Source organism: Glandiceps talaboti, chromosome 3 (genome assembly GCF_964340395.1).
Source record: "Glandiceps talaboti chromosome 3, keGlaTala1.1, whole genome shotgun sequence".
NCBI lineage: Eukaryota > Metazoa > Hemichordata > Enteropneusta > Spengelidae > Glandiceps > Glandiceps talaboti.
Window position 1 is genome coordinate 22736003 of NC_135551.1, and position 20838 is coordinate 22756840.

Genomic DNA, 20838 nt, shown 5'->3' on the forward strand with positions numbered 1-20838 from the left:
ACATGGACTTAGTATATGTTCTTTCGCATTATTTTTTCATGTAGAAAAACATAGTGAAGCTGTTTTATCAAATAAAAATCCAAAATAAATACCAAATTCTCATCCATATGGCCACTTTAACCTCAGTGAAACAGGCCATCTACTAATTCGACTAAGCTACATTTTGTCATCGGGCACGACTTAGATATTACTGTAACATTTTATTGTCTGGCACGACGAAAACCTTACTGACACTTATATTTCATCGTTTTGACGCCATAACATTCTTACCAACTGGCCTACCTTTGCGTGAGCTATATTTCGGCGACCTGTCCTGATTACACTTATCGAGCCAGGTGATATTATGCAGTAAAATTAGTAAGATTACTTTTGAACCATACGACATAGCGTTTGAAGTTATCAGTCTTCTGTTGTAAATGGTCCATCATACAGTTCTCTTATGCAGTGATAATTTGGAAAATCACTAAACAAACAGGGTCATAGGGACTTTTCGGTGTCTTTGGTAATTTGAGGTCGTCTCACGGCGATAAATTTAACAATATTGGTAAACGTCAAAAATTCAATCGTGTGAAGTTTAGCAAGCTGACAACGCTATCGATAAAACGTATCCGTCAAAACTGACGGGACTGATGAGATTGGATATCGAATGAATTGAAATTACAAGATGTATGTTGTCTGACGTGTTGACCAATCAATGTTCCCTTTTTTTAATATCCGTTACTGATTAATGTCTGTGACTCTCGATGTCATGAAAGAAGAAATCGACAAATCATAATTCACACATGTATTTTTCTGACAGGTCAAGATCTTAATTTCAACAATTTCATTGAACCATTTTATCAACATTACAAACGATGAGAAAACGATTATTTGAGTTGTATCCAGGTAGTACCGGAATGATCTGATGTGTTCACTTGGGAAACTATCAAAAATCAACAAATTATACGTCATAGTTGTTTCCACTTGTACACATTCGTCAGGCGATGACACTATGTTTGTTAGATATGAGTTTGCAACAATCATCATATCAAATGCTTGTCTAACGTAAAATGTGCCTCGAAGTTTAAACCCTTTAAACCTTTGCTGGTACTTTGCTCAGGAAAGCTTCAACATGTTCTCAGTTCAAAATCGATAAACAAATATTGGGTCATCGTACAACCGTTTTAAATAGACGTCAGCACAATGTCAACATTTAGTCATTTAAGAATCCAATATGGCCGCGGAATACTGTGTCTACTAATAACTCTATGAGAATATAACTGAATGAAGAGTTGCTTCAAAATAAGATGGTGATCCCCCTCATTTTATAATCATTACAAAAGGCCCAGGAACAAGTTGTCGTATGGCAAAGTGTGGAAAGAAATGAAGAACTTTGATGTTCAAAGAAATCTATCTCTGAAATGCATTATAGATGAACATACAGATTGAGTAAGTCATAGATTTTAATACCTCCTGGAAGTTAAGTGGCTATCGAAGAAACGGGAAACGAAGCTCCTGTAAGTTTTTGACTTTGAAATTCACAGATGTGGTATTGAGCGTAATGCACTTCTTAAGACTAGTTACCATATATACGTCAAATACAATAACCCTTTTTGTCATAAGCTTAGCATTTAGGTGTTTGAGACACACGCAATCCTTGTTTGAGACACACACAATCCTGGTCATAAGAGCTTAGCATTTGAGGATCTTATCCAACAATTTACTCTAAAACAGGACACATCAAAAGATGCGTCAGTGTGAGACGATAATGTTGGAAAAGACACAAACTTATTGGTCTATCGACTCATGTTGACGTTACCTTTGATGTCTTCTGTTTTAGAGAAAATTGTTGCAGAAACCCCCCAAATGCTAAGCCCGTTTGATCAGAATTGAGGAGTTCGAGACAAACACAATTCTGGTCATAAGTGCTTGGCATTTGAGGATTTTATGCATCAATTTACTCTAAAGCAGGACACATCAAAAGATGCGTCTGTCTGAGGTGGCAATGGTGGAAAATACACAAACTGTTTATGGTCTATCGACTGGTGTTGACGCAACCTTTGATGTCTTAGAGTAAATTGTAACAGTTGCAGAAAACCTCAAATGCTATAAGCTCTTATGACCAGAATTGAGGTATTCGAGACACACTGTCACTGAATCTTGGTCACAAGAGCTCAGCATTTGAGGATTTTATACAACAATTTACTCTAAAAGAGAAGGCATCAACACTTTCGTCAACGTGGATGGACAGAGCAGTCAGTGTACGCGACTGATGTTTTTATTGACCATTGAGCAGTATTGTAGTACGTCCTATGCGTCCTTTCGTGAGACGCACTGCTCATGTCGGACTGGTAACACTTCATATGTTCTTTACTGTCGTGTATAAAAGAATTTTCTTTGCGACTTGCACAAAATTCCTCAGGGTACTGTGGCAGTCGCACGAATTCTGCCACTTTCTTCTACTCTACTCCTTGCACCAAACTTGTCCAACCGCTTCATCCCGACCATCATATCATATTCTATATACACCTGTCTTGCTAATATTCGGTCTGGTTGACAAGTCTGCCTAGCCTTCCTGAAGACGTGAAGGACTACCGCTACTACACCGGTCGGTACAAAACAGAGGTGCAGGCCAGGTATAGGCCAGGCCAGGTCTGGTAAAGACTGAATATTTTTGGGATTCACATTCACATTCGGATCTAAAGATCTGTCATCTGTTTTTATTTGCAATATGTATTGGTTTTCATGGTAAATTTCACCTTCTCTTTTATAAATGCTAGTTCAACAATGTAAGTTGAAAGCGTTTATGATAAATAGTCTGAACCGCACAAACGATATCTCTCTTGACAACCATTAATTACCAATTTGAATTACCGCTCACAAGGAGCATGTACATTTAGATGTGTTGTAGAGTGTATAGTAGACAAGTAGAAATCAAAGCCTATTTGTTACTTTGCATACAAAAGAAGTAAGTATAATTGGTAGATGCGCACCCAATGATGGAAATCCACAATTACAAAGCATAGAATGTACCCATCACCTGATTTTTTGTGACAAATTTCATGTGACCTTTGATGCAACATATATGTTAGTCTCGGTTACCCAGATTCTTGCCATTGAGGGCTCCACCCTGGTGGGTGTTCGTCACTAAAATACACTACCAGGGCACTTGATGTTCTTCACGCAAACGGCTTTTGCGTACCATAACACAGACTTGAAATGGCCATCAGGTGGACTATAAATCTTTGCTGTGGCTTAGTAAGCCACGTTGCAGACCCATATATTCCGCATTTAATCTTACTTGCAGGGCCATGACACTATGACAAAAGAGATGAAAAACAATGTTCAACAACAGATGTTCTCTAAACGTTGATGACTAGTTGACTGAAGTTTAACGAGAATTTGAATCATAATGACACTGATAGCGCATCTTTACTGGTGACGCAAAGAAGGAATATAACCTCGTTTGCTTGCACTGTCTTTAAGGTTGATGTCTCGCGATGATGAGTTATGTCGTAAGTTGTAGAATCGAACAGGTCATCGACAAAGCGACGTCGTCAAGTTAGAATCGCAGGAAAATGTTATTCGTACCATTCATTTGATGAGTATCTCAAAGTAAGATCGATTTTCTTGTCTCGGTCAACATCGACGAAATGGGTGATGTTCTTTTTTCCGCATACTGACATTAGAATGAGACCTAAACCTGTTCAATTGCCAGACAACACAACCATATGAGTAATCTCGTGTCTGATTTGATGTTTGATGTTATGAGCATGATTGAAGGTGGATAGCTAGAAACTAGTAGGGATGGGGTGATGATGGTGTTACAAAAAACCCAGTGCATTATTTTAATATAACCCCTCTGACGAAATAACAGTGTTCACTATGGTACCAACGTGAAAACCATGTCAAGTACACATATCAAACGTAACAAGAAATGATGGTGATGATGATGATGATGATGATGATGATGATGATGCTGATGATGATGATGATGATGAGGTTTTTCAAATCAAGATCATAAGCAGAGTTGGGAATTAAATAGAAAACTTATATTCCTACTTGCTTATATAAATGACAAATGTCCTGCATTAGCAATTAAAGTACGTGTCAAATATCGTTTGTTATGTGCTACATGTGAGCATATTCTAACTATATCTTATATTAGCCGCTCCAGAGCGTAGGCGTTTTGCCTGAAGCTGGCCTCTAACTGATTGAGAAATGCGTTCAGAGAGAGAGAGAGAGAGAGAGAGAGAGAGAGAGAGAGAGAGAGAGAGAGAGAGAGAGAGAGAGAGAGAGAGAGAGAGAGAGAGAGAGGGAGAGAGGGAGAGAATGAATAAGGCATACACAAACACATTCTCATGGCAGTCACCCACCTCATCATTGAATATAGGCTTAAGAACTTATCATGGCAAGGTCGCAAGGCATTTTGCAGATGGGCTCCGATCCGTAAACAATCGCCTCCATGTTCTCCTCAGCCCCCCCCCCCGTCTCTGTATGGAAGTTTTTCACGTGTGTTGGCCAAATAATTTTCTTTCTTTAGTGATCGGCCGATCTTGAATATATACATATTACATCATAAGAAATATTTCGGTATTTTCAATGTTAGTTGTCAACATAATGGCGTTGTAACTTTTTTCGGAACTCTAACATGCAATATTTCATTTCAGTCGGCCTTCTGAAAAACAGAAATGTAGTAGACTATACATTGCGACACAATTTCCGTTTAAGTCTATGTACTCTGGAGTAAGGCCGACAACATAGTCACCCATGTTGTGTATAGGGAACGTCATATCCTCGTTCCAGATAGTTTTACCACTGGTATATCAATATTCCACCACGGCTTTGTTGGGCTCTCGTCCAATCAAAAGGACTATGATGTGACATACAAACCGCGAAAACATATTAGTGTTTTTGCTTACACGTGGTAAGAAGGGATGTGGCAAGTTTCATACAAATATATGCAGTGTAATTAGTGTCGATAATAACTTCTCAAAATGATAAACATCACAGAAGCTTGGATCCCATGAATCTGCTTACTAATAGAATGCTGCATTTTATAACAATCAAATACGACTGTTAGTGTTACATTATAACTTCCACATATATTAACAAACTCTTAAAAGCATCGCCTGAATCTACATCAGAGGCACCCCCTGGTTTTTTTGGTGTTTTTAAACCTAATTTTGTCCTAGCGTGAAGTCTTTCATTAGCTCACGCGTACGGTGTTCAAGCAAACGCACTGGCGTTTTTTTTACGGGATGTATGATATACAATATGCGGTGACATTAAATGATCTGATAGTTATCAAAATTAACATTAATTAACATTAATCACAATATAAGTTGTAGGTGTAACAATTAGCGATAAAGTAATGCAAAAAATAGCACTGCAGATATACTCACAAGAATGAGATAAACCACCCGAAACGTTCTAAAAGATATCGATCGTTCTAACATACACATAAAACATTCATACATAATGGTCAGCCTCGGGGGATAAAATTTGTTACGAAAACAAATGATATCGCTTTAAGCAAAACAAAAAAGTCTGCGATGGAAAGTAAGAATATATAGTAATCATTAGTCATTTGAGACTATGCAAGCAACTCTTTGGGTAACTGTCCTCAAGAGATAGCAATATGACCTTAAATTGGCGTTGATTCATCATAAGTCTGGTGAGCTTTGAACTTTGCGAAAGCAAATTTCTTTAATCCAAAAAGTATTATATTCAGTAAATTAGTGTTTCATACATTTAATTAAGGTGAATATGAATACGAATATGATTATGACTATGAATATGATTATACGTACAAATACACATGAGTATGATGAATTTGATTGTGTATACGAATATAAATATGGATTGAATTTGAATACGAATATGATTTCGAATATGATTATGCGTATTGTATAAATACTCGTCCTATAGAAGACAACAGTTCGATATCAAAATTCAGAGATCTATATCGTTTCCCTATCCATCACCGACGATATATCAATTTCTTTTGTATAAATAAATCTTCATTCATCATGATAAGCTTATCAATTGCAACATACATGCATTCGGCACATGTGTGTACAAAACAGGGCCAGCCACTACATCATACTTCTATATACGTCACGGTACTTTGCATTTGATTTCAATCACAATTCTAACACGAACGATATTTTAATAAATTTTTGATTCAACGGCAAAAATTGAATGCAAAATAGCGAAACGTTACAGTTACTTGGGCCTTAAACCCCAGTGTCTGAATACAACGGTCTTTGATATACTACGTACTATTTTATCAGTCACTGGCACCGCGACCAACTTTCTTCTGGTGTTAGGTGTTTTACACCTATTTTCTTTTTATCCTAACTTGATATTGACCTTGACTTTTTTATTTGACCTGCCATATAATGACCCTTTTGACCTATGAATTGCTGTCAACGGCTCATGAAATATTTTTGTTAGTTTGAAATTTAGTTATCCATGCATATCTGAAATCAAAACTCAGAATTATATTCAAGACCAGCTGTACGTAAATTTGTTAATACAGATGGTAACGAATATAACTTTGTTCCAACGTGATCATATCCGGAGCTCCCCTGTCGCTGTGGAAGTAAAACCAGCTACTTCAACAACATTTTCAACGGAATGCACATGTTTCCTCTTGATTGCATCTTGATTGAATTTGCCATGACAATATAGTTATAACTGTCGTGTGTTTCAGATCGTAATATTATCAAATAATTTAGCTTCCGAAATAACATCATTTGGTGGATGTGTATCAGACGCGATAACCTAGTGACCAATCTTGAGGCGCGATTAGGTTAGGTAAAACAGGGTATCACAACGTGTGTTTTATCTGACCTTAGTCTAGAATCCTTGAAGTAAAAAGGAATATCAAGCGAAGAAGCTAACACAGAGGGCGTCAACAGTTAAGAATATGATCGTTTGAATATATATTGCATATTAGTTAGTAGTTACACAGAACGAATAATCAACTGCCAGCCCAATCGAGCGTGTAAGTCACTTTTATCAAAATAAGTCAACAAACAAACGAACATCTTTTGGCTTACATACATTGTGTAAGCATAGAAGAAGATGAAGAAGATATAATACATCCACAGTGATAGATTTGTCTACACACACAAAAATAAACTCTCCTTTCAAAAAGACGATGTAAAGATATAGCCACACTGCGTTGAGAAATGAAATGTTTCCTCAATATTCAAATTAGAAAAAAGTATCAAACGCTCTTTTTACATTTGCGAACGCAGTTGATTCAAGTTCATCAGAAAATGAACATTTCATGACAAATTTGTTTTTCATCATGTATTTCATCCGGTGTTTATTTGAGTAAATCACTTAACCACACACTATAAAATGATAGCATAAACTACAAGGCCAGTTTCATTAAAGTGATATAAGCTGAGGTAATACTGTTTACACTCGGGTGAAAATACTTTACTAATATGTTGTTTTTGTCGGCATGAATTCGATGGCAATTTAGTTGCATGTATATGCAGTGTACATCTAATAAATATGCAGGTCTGTATGGTGCACCAGTGAAAGTAGTCTTAATTAAGGTCACTTGATTAAGGGTGGAACGCCCGACAGTGAACCACCCTCGATAAAATGACCAATTGGACCTTGTCATATTGTATCGGAAGAAAAACCAAAGGTCTAGCATCTAGACTACAGTGAAAGAACAATAGAGGGGAAAATGATTTTCTATTTGGTGTTTCTTGGCAATCGAGTGAAATTTATGTGATGTGAAATCATAAAATGACCCCAGAAGCCAACTTCTATAATGTTTATGAAAATGCCTTTATTTCCTCTAGTGGTGTTCACCTTTAATCAAACTAATTACGTCATCGACTAATAGTGAATATCAGGGTTGCGTGATAATGTTATAACAATAACTTTACTTATGAAGCATTTTCCTACACTGTGCTTAAAGCGCTTTACATTAATTACCCCTGGCATGGATCTAAAACATTACAACGACCAGTTATACCTTCTCAACTCCCGGGGAGATACAATTAATTGCACTCTTTATCCAACTATAAATTTCCCCAATTATAGATGGGTTATAGCATACAATCTATTGCAACCTCTATTCTACCAGGTATCCAATTACATTGTATATAGCTGGGTTGGCACAAGTGTGGTTCCCATTTTAACCACATTAACAAAGGACATTAGCCATTCATAGAAACAATCGGCGGTGACTGGTTCGAACCTGCAACCTGCAGATTCCACGCCGACCACTCTAACCATTCGTCCATCATCATGACTCCACTACTTCTGTCAACAGAAAGTGATGGCTGAATATGCTTTAGTTCAAGTAGAATGTATTCAAGTACACACGCAACACAACTTACCCGAGACAACTTGACTAGGATTACGTACCATTAAAGTTTGAGATGTAATTATTAAAAAGTGTTTCGTCTTCTGTTCAACTCTTCAAGCCTAGCATGTCTAGGGCACTGACCGCATATATTGCAATTCTATAAATTTAGACAAATGATCAAGCAAAGTTGTGATATGACACGGATGTAGAATTCTGTTCGGGTGTACATCTTAGCTCGTTATGAAGGATGGACAGCAGTGATCGATCATTTATTAATTCTCTGACCATCTGCGCTGTACACTCGTTGTCATTGTATTACCACTAGCACTCTTAACATATTGTGTTCCGTATATACATGTAGCAGCTAATTGGAAGCCATATGGCATACACGGAAAGGGTTAGTATAAAATGAATGCAGAAGTTTACAATGGCACAGGCTGAGTTTATAAGCAATTGACTTGAGTGAAAATACATAAACATAAAACCATAATTAAACTATACCAGTATTGTGTAAATATCAGTAGTTTAATGACAGCATAATAACGGTTTCCACTACATTTTAGTATAATGTATAATACATTATGTTATCGAATCGTTTATGTGTTATACTTGAATACCTGGTTTGAATTCTGAAAATAACAAGTTATGGTGAAATATACTATAATAATAAGCAAAATTATCCCCAAAACAAAACAAAACAAAACAAAACAAAACAAAGCGAAACGAAACGAAACGAAACGTATAAACCCAGCTTGTGCTCCTTTAACAGTACAGTAACGTGAAATGGTAACATTTGGACTACTGTAATATATCAACGTATATTAATACAAATGTATAATGAAAACTTGCTGATTGGAACAACAAAAACATCGCATCGCTCAACAAACATCTTTGCTACTACATTCCATCGTCTGGCTCAACATGATCATACTAACAATGCTACATTTCATTGTTTGGAACAATAGAAATCTTACTTAACATTCTATATTCCGAATCAACGAAATTTTAATAAAATTGCTACATTGTATCGTTTGGTTCGACACAATATTAGTATTTCATTGTTTGACTCAACAAATATCTTACTAATAACATTGCCACACTTTATCGTTTGGCTCAACAGAAATTTGACTAACATTGCTACATTTTATATAAGTTTGGCTTAACAGAAATGTTAAACCATATACGTGAACATCGTAACAAAGTATACTTTTAAAGGCAAGTTAGTGGATTAAATGTAGCAATTGTACTTCAATGTTTATTGTGCCAGAGGATAAAAAGTAGAAATGTCAATGAGATTGTGGTCGAGACAGATGATAACATGGCGCGATGTTGATATCTGTAATATTTTTGTGGCGCCATATGACGAACACGACAGTCTTTTGTTGAGCCAGACCGACATATTTAAATTTAACTAGTTTCTACCGTATTGCATTTCGATATAAAAAGAATATCTTATACGAAAATCATGTTCTTGAATTATTTGAATTATACCGATCTCTATACATTGCTTTATTCATTTAAACAGACTCCCCCCTCCCCTACCTCCTGTGAATGGTATGTTCCGCTATGAAAATACACCGAATAAAGAGATAGTATAATTCTCGCTGATTAAACATGTTGAGAGTATTATCGGTGTAAGTATCCGTATAATAGAATCAGATTAGGTATTGCTGTGGGAACAATTAAGACTTTAAAATGGTAAATCACGTTAGTAATGAAGCTAGGATTACAAAGATTTACGTACTCAAGGTATAATTATGACCGAGTTTGAAATCAACAGCGATTGTGTATCAACCCGAACAATGAAGAAAAACAGTGTCAGTTACATTAGCCAGGGCAGTATGTCGTTTAAGAGCTACACTCAATATTTTGTTCAACTGAATATGAAAGCTAATCACAGTTGTCCGCTACACGTCTTATTTTGTTACTTGCTTATTAGTCCCCCGTTCCTTACTGTTCTTCAAAGAGCTGCTAATACAGTATTCGCCATGCCTTCTTTTTAAAAAAAGTGATCTTTTGTAGAACGAATTCCAGTCCAGATTTAATAACCAGGTACATTTTACATGGCTTGCACGTTTATATGACTCGGCACGAGACGGCGCAATTCACTACAATTTTTCATTCGACAATTTGTAGAATGCTCACTTTGTTTGACATACCAGGTGGAATGGGAAACTATACAAAGCCCTTGCTGAGTACACAAATAATCATTGACTATTGGTACATTAAATTTCAATTGAGACCTCAGTTTTGGCTGAAAACCTGTGGTGAAGCAAACATGCTAGTGATGCTTTCATTGCTTTGATTTGATTTAATTTGCTGATATTTTATGGTTGAATACAATTGATTTTGCTGTTTGTTTTTTCTTTCCCTGACTAGTCTTTTCTTCGAGCTGAATGTTCACTCTCTGAATAAAAACGGTTCTTTTATTCTATTCAATTCTCTTTATCGAAATGAAAACATTTCTCACCTTATAATCACATCGTATGAGTTACACCCACATTCAATAGGCCTTTCCAAAATTTGCCATGGTGGCGCTCTACTTCCTGTCTGTGCGTACTTTGAGGGGTATACATGGTATAGATTACTCGGTTAATCATAGAGCACTGCTGCTTTCCTCGATGTCTGAACAATACGAAAAACATCCCTGATTTACACCTCTATAGAATACCAAGGGACAAAGCTCTTGAGAAATGGTACGATGACTGAGGTGATGATACCCCAATTTGAGCGAGGGGGCTGTATTCTCAATTTCCTGTTTGCAGTCTGGAATGACCTATTGCATACTGAAGAAAATGAAAACACACTATAGCTCAGAAGCTATCGAATGTAGATAACTGATTGAACGGATGATAAAGATAAAAAAAATTATTACATGGCTAAAAATGATTGTAAGATATTCACATTCGGTAGAACAGAGTAAACAGGATATGAGTTTCAAGACCATATTTAGAAGGTTGTAAAATTCGAAAGAACAATGCAAAGAAGTTCTTTCTACAGAAGTCTTTTCCGGTTCCAAGATGCATTGCGTGAAATGATGTCTATAATGTTGTTCGTTTATTTAGGCTTGTTTGCTTTTTTACATTACATTTGAAATTTTAATCACGAAACGATGCATGGAAAGACATGTTGACCTCTTTAATTGTGAGTAATTTTAATTATAGAACAGAGACTAAACACAACCGACAGTGAGGGGTGGATTTTACTGGTAAACCCAGGGTACAGTCAGGTGACGCTAACCACCACCACCTCCACCACCACCACCACCACCACCACCACCACCACCACCACCCCCTTCAACACCGAGTAACGTGTACGTGCAAACTCCCCTGCTTGCACAGAATACATGGTGCGTTGTGGGGAGACGCACGATGTATCTAAGAACCGGCAACACTGGCAACAGGTTTATTGGAGTCATCACTGAACAGGCTCATAACTTCTCGTAGTGCCTCTCATATCACGCCTCGTTAAAATTGAATGTGAAAATTGTCCCACTGGTTTAGTTTTTATGGGGAAGATAAAATGAGTAATACATGTAATATTATTATCAAGGATAGAAACAAAGTAGTATTATCTTTTTATTTGCATAATTTAAAATATGTGTTATGATAGAAATTGTTCATGCCTCATTTACTATTAAATACCCTTTAATAATGTTTCACGTCCTATTTTCATTTTTCCTTCATGTATTGAATACGGTTTGTTATCACTGTGACAATAAATATCTGTGAACTACATGTGTGTGGTTCTATTTGGCATTGCTGTAGTTTTCAAACGACTTATTTACGCCATTACAAATACAATATGTCGTCATTAGTACTCGGCTGAAGCATTTGAAATAGTCAAGTGAAAAGAGATGTGACCCAACCAAGTGCGATAAGTTGAGGTGCGCCACCGCATGGTTGAAATTTCAACACAGTCTTCAATTCGGTGGCGTAACATTTCAAATAATATGTAATAGAATGAAGAATGACAAAGTGTATGTTAAAAAATAAACTACCAGGCAAGCAAACATATAAACAAACAACAAACAAACAAACAAACAAACCCAAGCCAAAATTGTCATATAGTGCATTTAAGTTAAGTTGAAACAAATCATCTGGGCTTCACAAAAATCTTACTATTAAAACATTGTTACATTTCTTTTTTCTGGCTCCACAAATATCTTTACTAAAATTACTAAATGTCCTCGGACGTGACAAAAACTTACATTAACAATGTTATATATATTGTTTAAATGTTTTTATGATTTGGCGCCAATCTCCTAAAGTAATTATAGATGATGAAAAGCAAATAGCAACAAGTTTGTTACAACAAAGGATGGAATGAAACGGTGTTAGTAAGATTTAGTCGAGCCAGTCACAATGTTAATAAGATATTTGTTAATGTAGCAATATTAGAAACTTAAGATTTGCTTCAAACCAGACGATAAAATGTAACAATGTAAGTAAGATTGTTGTTGTTGTTGTTGTTGTTGTTGTTGTTGTTGTTGTTGTTGAGAAAGAGGGCGTTTCGTTACCTCTATTGTATCACTTAACAGTGGCATTCAGCGGTTTAACTTAATTAAGAGCCGTGTCTATACGGTGGAAAGAACTCGTAGCATGTAACTCAATGACCACGTGGTCTCATTCTTAACGTTACTCCCTAGTCATAAAATATTGACATGAGTCGAATCAATATACTAAGGGCCAGGCAACAGCATTTCAAGTGTCTGACACGTATGGACTATCCCTTGAAACTTACAAGAATCTTGTGTTGATCCTATATGCCCGAGTTAAACTGTGTGTGGAATGTCAATGGAGTGATGTTTATTCAATACATGTAGATAACACGCCATGGGGGTTGATATGATAGCCTTTGCAATTTTATTGATAATTTTATGATAAGCGTCAAATCGAAATGAATTCAATGAAATTCGGACGGACAGTGTTGCCATTCCGTCAATTTTTCACAAGTCACCTATGTTAATGTCGTCACTCAATGAGTTAAGTCACTTTCACGTCAAAACAGTGTAATGATGATGATGATGATGATGATGATGATGATGATGATGATGATGATGATGACAACTGGCAGTGTAATATAACATTTTGGGGAAACAAATCTCTGAAATCGATTTTTAAAAATAAGAAAGAGGGACAAGGTTTAATTCCTGAGTAACAACACTCCTGTCTGATTCAAATTTGAGTGACAAGTTTATTCACCCATGGCAAATTATTTATATATATACCCACATTTCATTATTGCTTCATCGTGAATTCACACCCAATTTACAAACAAAACATGCGCGATACGTAGACAATTGATGTGTTGCCGTGAAGACATCCTAGCTTATCACTTTGATTTGTATACGTCAGATCTCAATTAGTGTTCTATATACGTTCTCAACAATGTTTATGTTACCCGAGGAATTTTCTCGTATAAAATACAAAACATTCCAAAGTGTAAAGTAATGTTTTAAATAAAATAGAGTTATAACAGACATCAAACACTTGACTGTTTCCAACTGAAGGAATAACACCTGCAATATATAACAACACTCGTTCTTTTTTGCTCTTCTCAAACTTAAACCAATTATACGGTGACTATAAATTTCTTCTCTGTTCGAGGCTGAAGGTTTTCACGCAGTGTTTCTATTGTTGTCTTTTTCTACGGTGTTGTGTACGTGTAAAGATACACTATGAGGTAGACACATACTGTTAGTGTAGCAAGTATGAGGTTTAATAAAGACACTTAAATGGAGTTATCAAACACCATGCATGTAGGCAACGCCCGGGAGGCAACACTATTACTTAAACGTATATATTTCTTAAGCATTTTGGGTTAAAGGTCATGTTACTACTTTAGTTCATCAAGGACGGACTTCGAAAAGTCTGGATCCACTGATGGCGAAAACTTGTCGTTAACCTTTGCGATGCAATCCCAGTATATAAAACTGCTGACTTCAGCAGCATAATTTAAATGTATCACACGCATCGCTTTTGGGGTTGCACAGGTACGTAAACATGTATCCGATATAAATCGCCTTTCCTAGGATTGTACCATCGAAGCATAACACCTGTCCATTTTGGTTTATGTATGACATTGTTGAAACATTCAAATGGAATACAACTAAGCAGGAAGCATGGTCTCTGTACAAAGTCAAATGTGATGAAATATGTCGATATCGGCATGTTTTGTTACTAAAGGATAGAATGGAGGTGACTCATGCTAACAGCATGTACTTCCGCATTACAGGAAGCCATGGCAGTTTAGTCTCATTAGTAAATTGAAACGAATTAAAAGGTCGAAAATGGTGATAAATCACGTCGTCAGCTTACCGACGCTAGTGTATACAAAGAGTGTATGTGGCCAACTAGGTCACCAAACTGTACAGTACATATTATGATTAATAGTAATCACAGGGAGAAGTGAACACGATGTTATTTCACGATGTCTATGGGATACGATAGCATAGTTTGCTTCGGTCCACAAGTTTTACTTCATGCAACTTAAACTAGGCATCGCACCTGAAACTTGAGGGGGGCGCTATCTAGTTTTCATATTCATTAGCAACACAGATAAAAGATAGATTCTTATTTCACCAACTTATCGTACATAATTCTTTCATTATAGATAAATATAAGATAATAAATATTGAAAGAAAATGATACTATACACAAACATTTCAATAATTATACATATTGAATTCGTTAATTTGTTTATCTTTAGTATTTCATTACATTTTCGTATACTAGTAAACATTTACATCTCAACCTCTCTGGCTCTTTCTCACTGTGTGTGTCGGTTTGTTTGTCTGTCTGTCTGTCTGTCTGTCTGTCTGTCTGTCTGCCACTCCCTCTCTCTCACCCCCTCCCCCCTCTCTCTCTCTCTCTCTCTCTCTCTCTCTCTCTCTCTCTCTCTCTCTCTCTCTCTCTCTCTCTCTCTCTCTCTCTCTCTCTCTCTCTCTCTCTCTCTCTCTCTCTCATGATGGCGGTTTTAGGGCATTTGACATCAAATTACCATAAACGCCATTATGTGATGTTATTACGGGACTGAAAAAAAAACGGTGTGACCCATATTTGTGGATATTACAACTTTAATAACATTTCTTATATGTAAGGTAATTATTCATCCCCGAAGCGACCTGATGGCCCTTTGTATTGTAATAACGCCGGTCATAATGAAAAGTCTTGACAATATACATCCTATGAGCTTACTATCAATATATTTCGTTCTTTCCGCTCTGTTTCCGACTTCAAGTTACCAGCTGCTTCTTACCAAAGACTATAGTCCCGAAGATAGAAATTGTTTCCGCTAATACACGTTTTGTCGTTTCCTGCGCCAGCTCTCTCGTCTGCAAGAACCTTGGCATCTTGACGTGTTTTCAAATACATTACAGGCATTTGCTTTTAATGGAGGTGAGAAGCATTATAACTTCGCATGGAAATCTCCAGTCAAGCGGGAACACTCAGCAGGAGTGCGGAAATGAGTTACGAACAAGTGATTTTTCCCTGGCAAAAACTTGAAAGGTATAATAGAAATCGCTGTTGTTCAATTTTAATTGAAAATTGCATTATTATAACGTCGTGGTTTTTATGTCATAATCCATAAATATTGCTATTGATATTGTTAATGCTGTATTTGACCTTACTTGTTATCACTACTTATCTAAGAGAAATATAAAAAGAAATTATTGACGAGAAACGTACGATACTTGGACAGCACAATGAGTAGAAAGAGTATAATGTTGTTAACAAGTTTCTGATGTTCACTAATGATGGTGATGCAGTGATGGGGCATTATAAATATACAGTTTATAAGCATACATGAAAACTAAATGGATTGTCTCAACACACTCAACTAAGGTTTCCAAATCTAAACACGATAACTTCTTTCGCCCTGTTAATAGTACTCCCTCCAAAGTGCATGGGAAAAGGTGATGATTTATTATATATACTTCAATGTACACATACAGCCTTGTCATTTTTCCCAGATAGGAACATCCGGGGTAGTTGCCGGGCAGGTGAAGCTTATACATTACGCAGCATGGCCAAGGCATTATATGTCAAAAAATAACATATCGTTTAAATTACACATTTCTCTGCATGCTCTTGATTGTTCGTTTCTATTTTCCCGTATCTTCAGAGTTGTTATTTAATTCCATAGTGACAAAGAAGCCCGATGGGTTGGGTGATGTATTAATGTTCTGTTCTTTTGATTGTCAATTTGTAAATGTATGTTCACATATCACTACTGTAAACAAATGAAATTATACCTTAAGTATGCGAAAAAAAAAGAAATATTACAACCCCCCCCCCCCCAAATATGACCGTTTTTCATTCGGACCGGGAGTTTAGCTGCCCTATCTACTTACGACGGGCGGATTAGCTAATTCTTAACTCCATTATGAAGTACGTAAACTTTATTGCATGCGTATACGAATCTATGTTTATCCCCATTCGACATGTAATGAGACAATTACATTTGATTAAAGAGAATCAGCCACACCGTACTTCACACTATACAATAACCATAACATAAAACCCATCATGAAATAAATCACCTTTATCTACGAACACGGGGTCATGAATATTACATGTACATGCGTTCATAAACGTTCGAATTATAGGCCCCAGAGCTTTGATATTGTTCGCGTGTGAATCCCTGTGTAAAGATAACACTCTGCTAAATGGCATATGATCAAGTCAATTACATGCAAATTATATGTATTTGTATCAAGAATATAAATATTGTGATAGTTCTTTGGCACCTTGTATTATGATATAAGTCAACGCAAATAAAATTTCACTTAGTAATACTATGGGGCTTTGGTCTAACAGGATTGGATTTGCTTGGTTCATCGTAAAAATATATCACTGTGGAACGAGGCTGAGGAATGACAGTAAATATGGTGTTTAGAATGTCTACGTGCTTTTATTCAAATATACGATATCTATTGAATAGACGATTTCCCGGTTCCAAGATGCATTCCGTGAGATGACGTCGTTTATGTTTTTATTACGTTTAAGCTTGGTTTTGTTTTTATTACATTTGACATATTTTCATCGTGAAATGTTGGAGAGCCATGTTGACCTCTTTAATGGTGATGGATTGTATTGGGAACAAAGACAAATAAACGCCATCAGTTACAGGTATTACTGGTAAAACGAAGACACAGTCAAATGACAGCCACCACCCTTAGTAGTGCGTGCCAAACCCCTTGTGAATACAAATATACATGAACACCTATGGGGATACTCGCGCAATGCATCTTGGGATCGGCAACAGGTCTATACGTCAGAGATCATTTAGGTATGAATCAATCGGTGTTTTCATTTCACTCTGTTTACTTTAATATCATATAGCTGGACTCCAAAACGTTTATTCAGTTAGTTACTAATGTCATACATTGTTTGCTAATACAACGACGTTCCCAATTGCTAAGCTGAAGTAATGTCTAGAGTGCCCGCCTCCCCAAGTACACTGTCTATATAATGGAGCAAAGGTTTGTGTTTGTTTTGTAACTTTTTTAATGTACGTACACATACATGGAATATAATATGTCAAATTTATTTCATAGGATACACTTTTACTACGTACACACATACATACATACATACATACATACATACATACATACATACATACATACATACATACATACATACATACATACATACACACACATATACATACATACATACATACATACATACATACATACATACATACATACATACATACATACATACACACACACACACACACACACACACACATACGTAGATGCCCACATACGTACGTACACACATACTTTCTGCTGCACCCATGGAATTACGTTCAGTGTCACTTGAAGAGAAGTTCCATTCTGGCATTATATAGATCTTTTGTAGAGAATGTTAACGTTTGATTGATGCGCAATAAACCTAAAGTTATCTAATCTTCCTAAGTATGTGTGGCTCTATAAATATGCCATTCTATTCATATACACTTTACTACTTTGTAGACAGCATGTTGTACACTACATACTTCCTGTATCACGTCCTATGAGACGATGTAGTAAATCCTCCTATTGACAACCGTCGAGACGTGTTTAAGTTTTGTAAATGTGTGTGGCACTATAAACCTTTATAACCTTAATAAGTAAAAGTTCTTGTTCCTGTGCACAATTTTTCTATCTTGTCTATGGCACAATAACATTTATTCATCCAATCAAAACAACCGTACCTGTTTTAGCTTTTGTTCAGTATTTAGTTTGTGATAAAGTACAAAAAGATGAAAGCATCATAATGCTTCCTGCCAATTTTGTTTCGTGTACATTATAGTATACATTATATACATTATATTCTTGTCTCAGGGAACGTAATTGACATATTGTCTATCCGGGTGATTCTGGCAAGAAACAAATTTGGCTAAATTTCCCATAGTTCGTCTGTAACTGAAAGATTTATGTGTAAGGTTTACTTATTATAGATGACTGTGGTGATCAATTACTCTAATTCGGTTTTTATTAAACAGAGTACTTTAACAGTACAGTCCTAGCTCGTTGATCATCGTCGTTTGTCCCAAGAGGGCAACTCCATGCAGGGGTAATCGTTCGAGGAGGCCCCGTTCAGACCTTCAACCCTAAGGCGTTGTCATGCCATATTACACGAAAAGGGAAACTTTTCTCATATCAAAGCCTGACGTCTGGCATATTTTGACATTGGTCATTGACTTGTTGTCCCATTTCTTGTGCCATGGATTTACAAAACTGTCTAAAATGAAGTCTTGGGGCAAAATATGGTTACAATTACACACACTCGGGCAAGAAAACTTAGATGCGATCTTTCAGCATTGAAGAGAAAAAAAGCTCCATTTGAAATTTAAACATGAAAAAATATATCTTTTTCAAACCTAGTGCAGTAAAAAGGACCCGACCTTCCTACATGCCCCCGCATAAGTCATAATGTAGAATAGCAGACACTTCTGTTTTTATTATGTACAATAAAAAGACACAGCGGGGTGATCTGACCTGTCTTAAAATAAGCCACGGTTTATCTCTGCTATGTGTTAATGGGGAATGGTACCACTGGATTGTGTCAGAGATCTGTATACAGTACTTGGAAACGTATGGTTTCAAATGCAATGCAATGCAAATATGTAATCGTACACTTATAAAGCGGAGTTTTTCATATCCAGTGAATTAGAAGAAATGGGAGCGTAAAATCTGTCACAAAGGGTATTACATCAAAGTAATAACATAACTCTAGTACATTTAGTGTGATGGTAGCCTGTGGGATATGTCGTAACTGTCTAGATAAATGTGTTGTTGCCTATATGTCTGTGGCAACATTGTTATTCTTTGCCACTGACAGTGTAATGTTACATAGCGATTAGATCGTCGTGAAGTGTAAAAGTGACCATTAACTCGAAGCAACTCGGCACTGCAAGGTAGTAAAATGTATATGAATAGAACGACATATTTATAGAGCCACACATACTTTAAACGATTAGATAAATTTAGGTTTATGGCACATCAATCAAACTTTAACATTCTATCTAATTTTACAAAAGGTTGATAGTTTCAAAATTATAACGTCTCTCCAAGTGATATAACGAACGTAATTCTCTCGGTGTAGTAAAATGTGTACCTAAGTTTATGTATGTGTGTGTATGTATGTATGTATGTATGTATGTATGTATGTATGTATGTATGTATGTATGTATGTATGTATGTATGTATGTATGTGTGTGTATGTATGTATGTATGTATGTGTGTGTGCGCGTGCGTGTATGTATGTATGTGTTTGTGTGCATGCATGCATGTGTGCGTGCGTGCGTGCATGCATACATACACACACACACACATACATACATACATACATACATACATACATACATACATACATACATACATACATACATACATACATGCATGCATGCATGCATGCATGCATGGTTGGTTGGTTGGTTGGTTGGTTGGTTGGTTGGTTGGTTGGTTGGTTGGATGGTTGGATGGATGGATGAGTGAGTGAGTTGATGTACCTATTGTAACTTGTCATTCTTGTAACAATATACTTGCTTTAGATGACACGTAGATCAGTATCACAATGTGCCTTAAATATTTGTACATTTCTACAGAAACATTATGCTCTTTTAAAGTCGCGACATATTTGATCATTAGAAAATGCTTAATCTTCGAAACACGTATGTGTAGTTCTATTCATATGAACATAAAGGTTGCACTTTGCATAAATCTGGTGATAAATATCTACCGTCACACGATGGTTAATCTCATTTTATATACACACCCAGCTACCACGACTTGCGAATAACCTGTCTCCAATCATCCCTATGTTTGATGTCTTCTGAAACAAGTATATCTGATTTACTTGGTATTTGACATGCATGCCTTGCATAGCTATTCACTCATGTGTACAAGTGTTTAAGTCTGCCTATGAAGTGATAGCTAAAGTGAAGAGTACATCTCTTATCAACGTTGTGGCCACACAGCATCAGGACTTTTAAAATACACATATTATATAACCCCG

The 20838-nt window shown here is 36.3% G+C and overlaps 1 protein-coding gene across 1 annotated transcript in view; it reads right to left on the minus strand.

The window, feature by feature from the left end:
- LOC144432837 (neuronal acetylcholine receptor subunit alpha-10-like) overlaps window positions 1-20838 on the minus strand; it is an 80263-nt gene that overhangs the window by 32585 nt on the left and 26840 nt on the right. The window contains exon 2 of the mRNA XM_078121132.1: window positions 1799-1810. Coding sequence (XP_077977258.1) covers window positions 1799-1810 — 12 coding nt within the window. The remainder of the gene's footprint in view (window positions 1-1798; window positions 1811-20838) is intronic.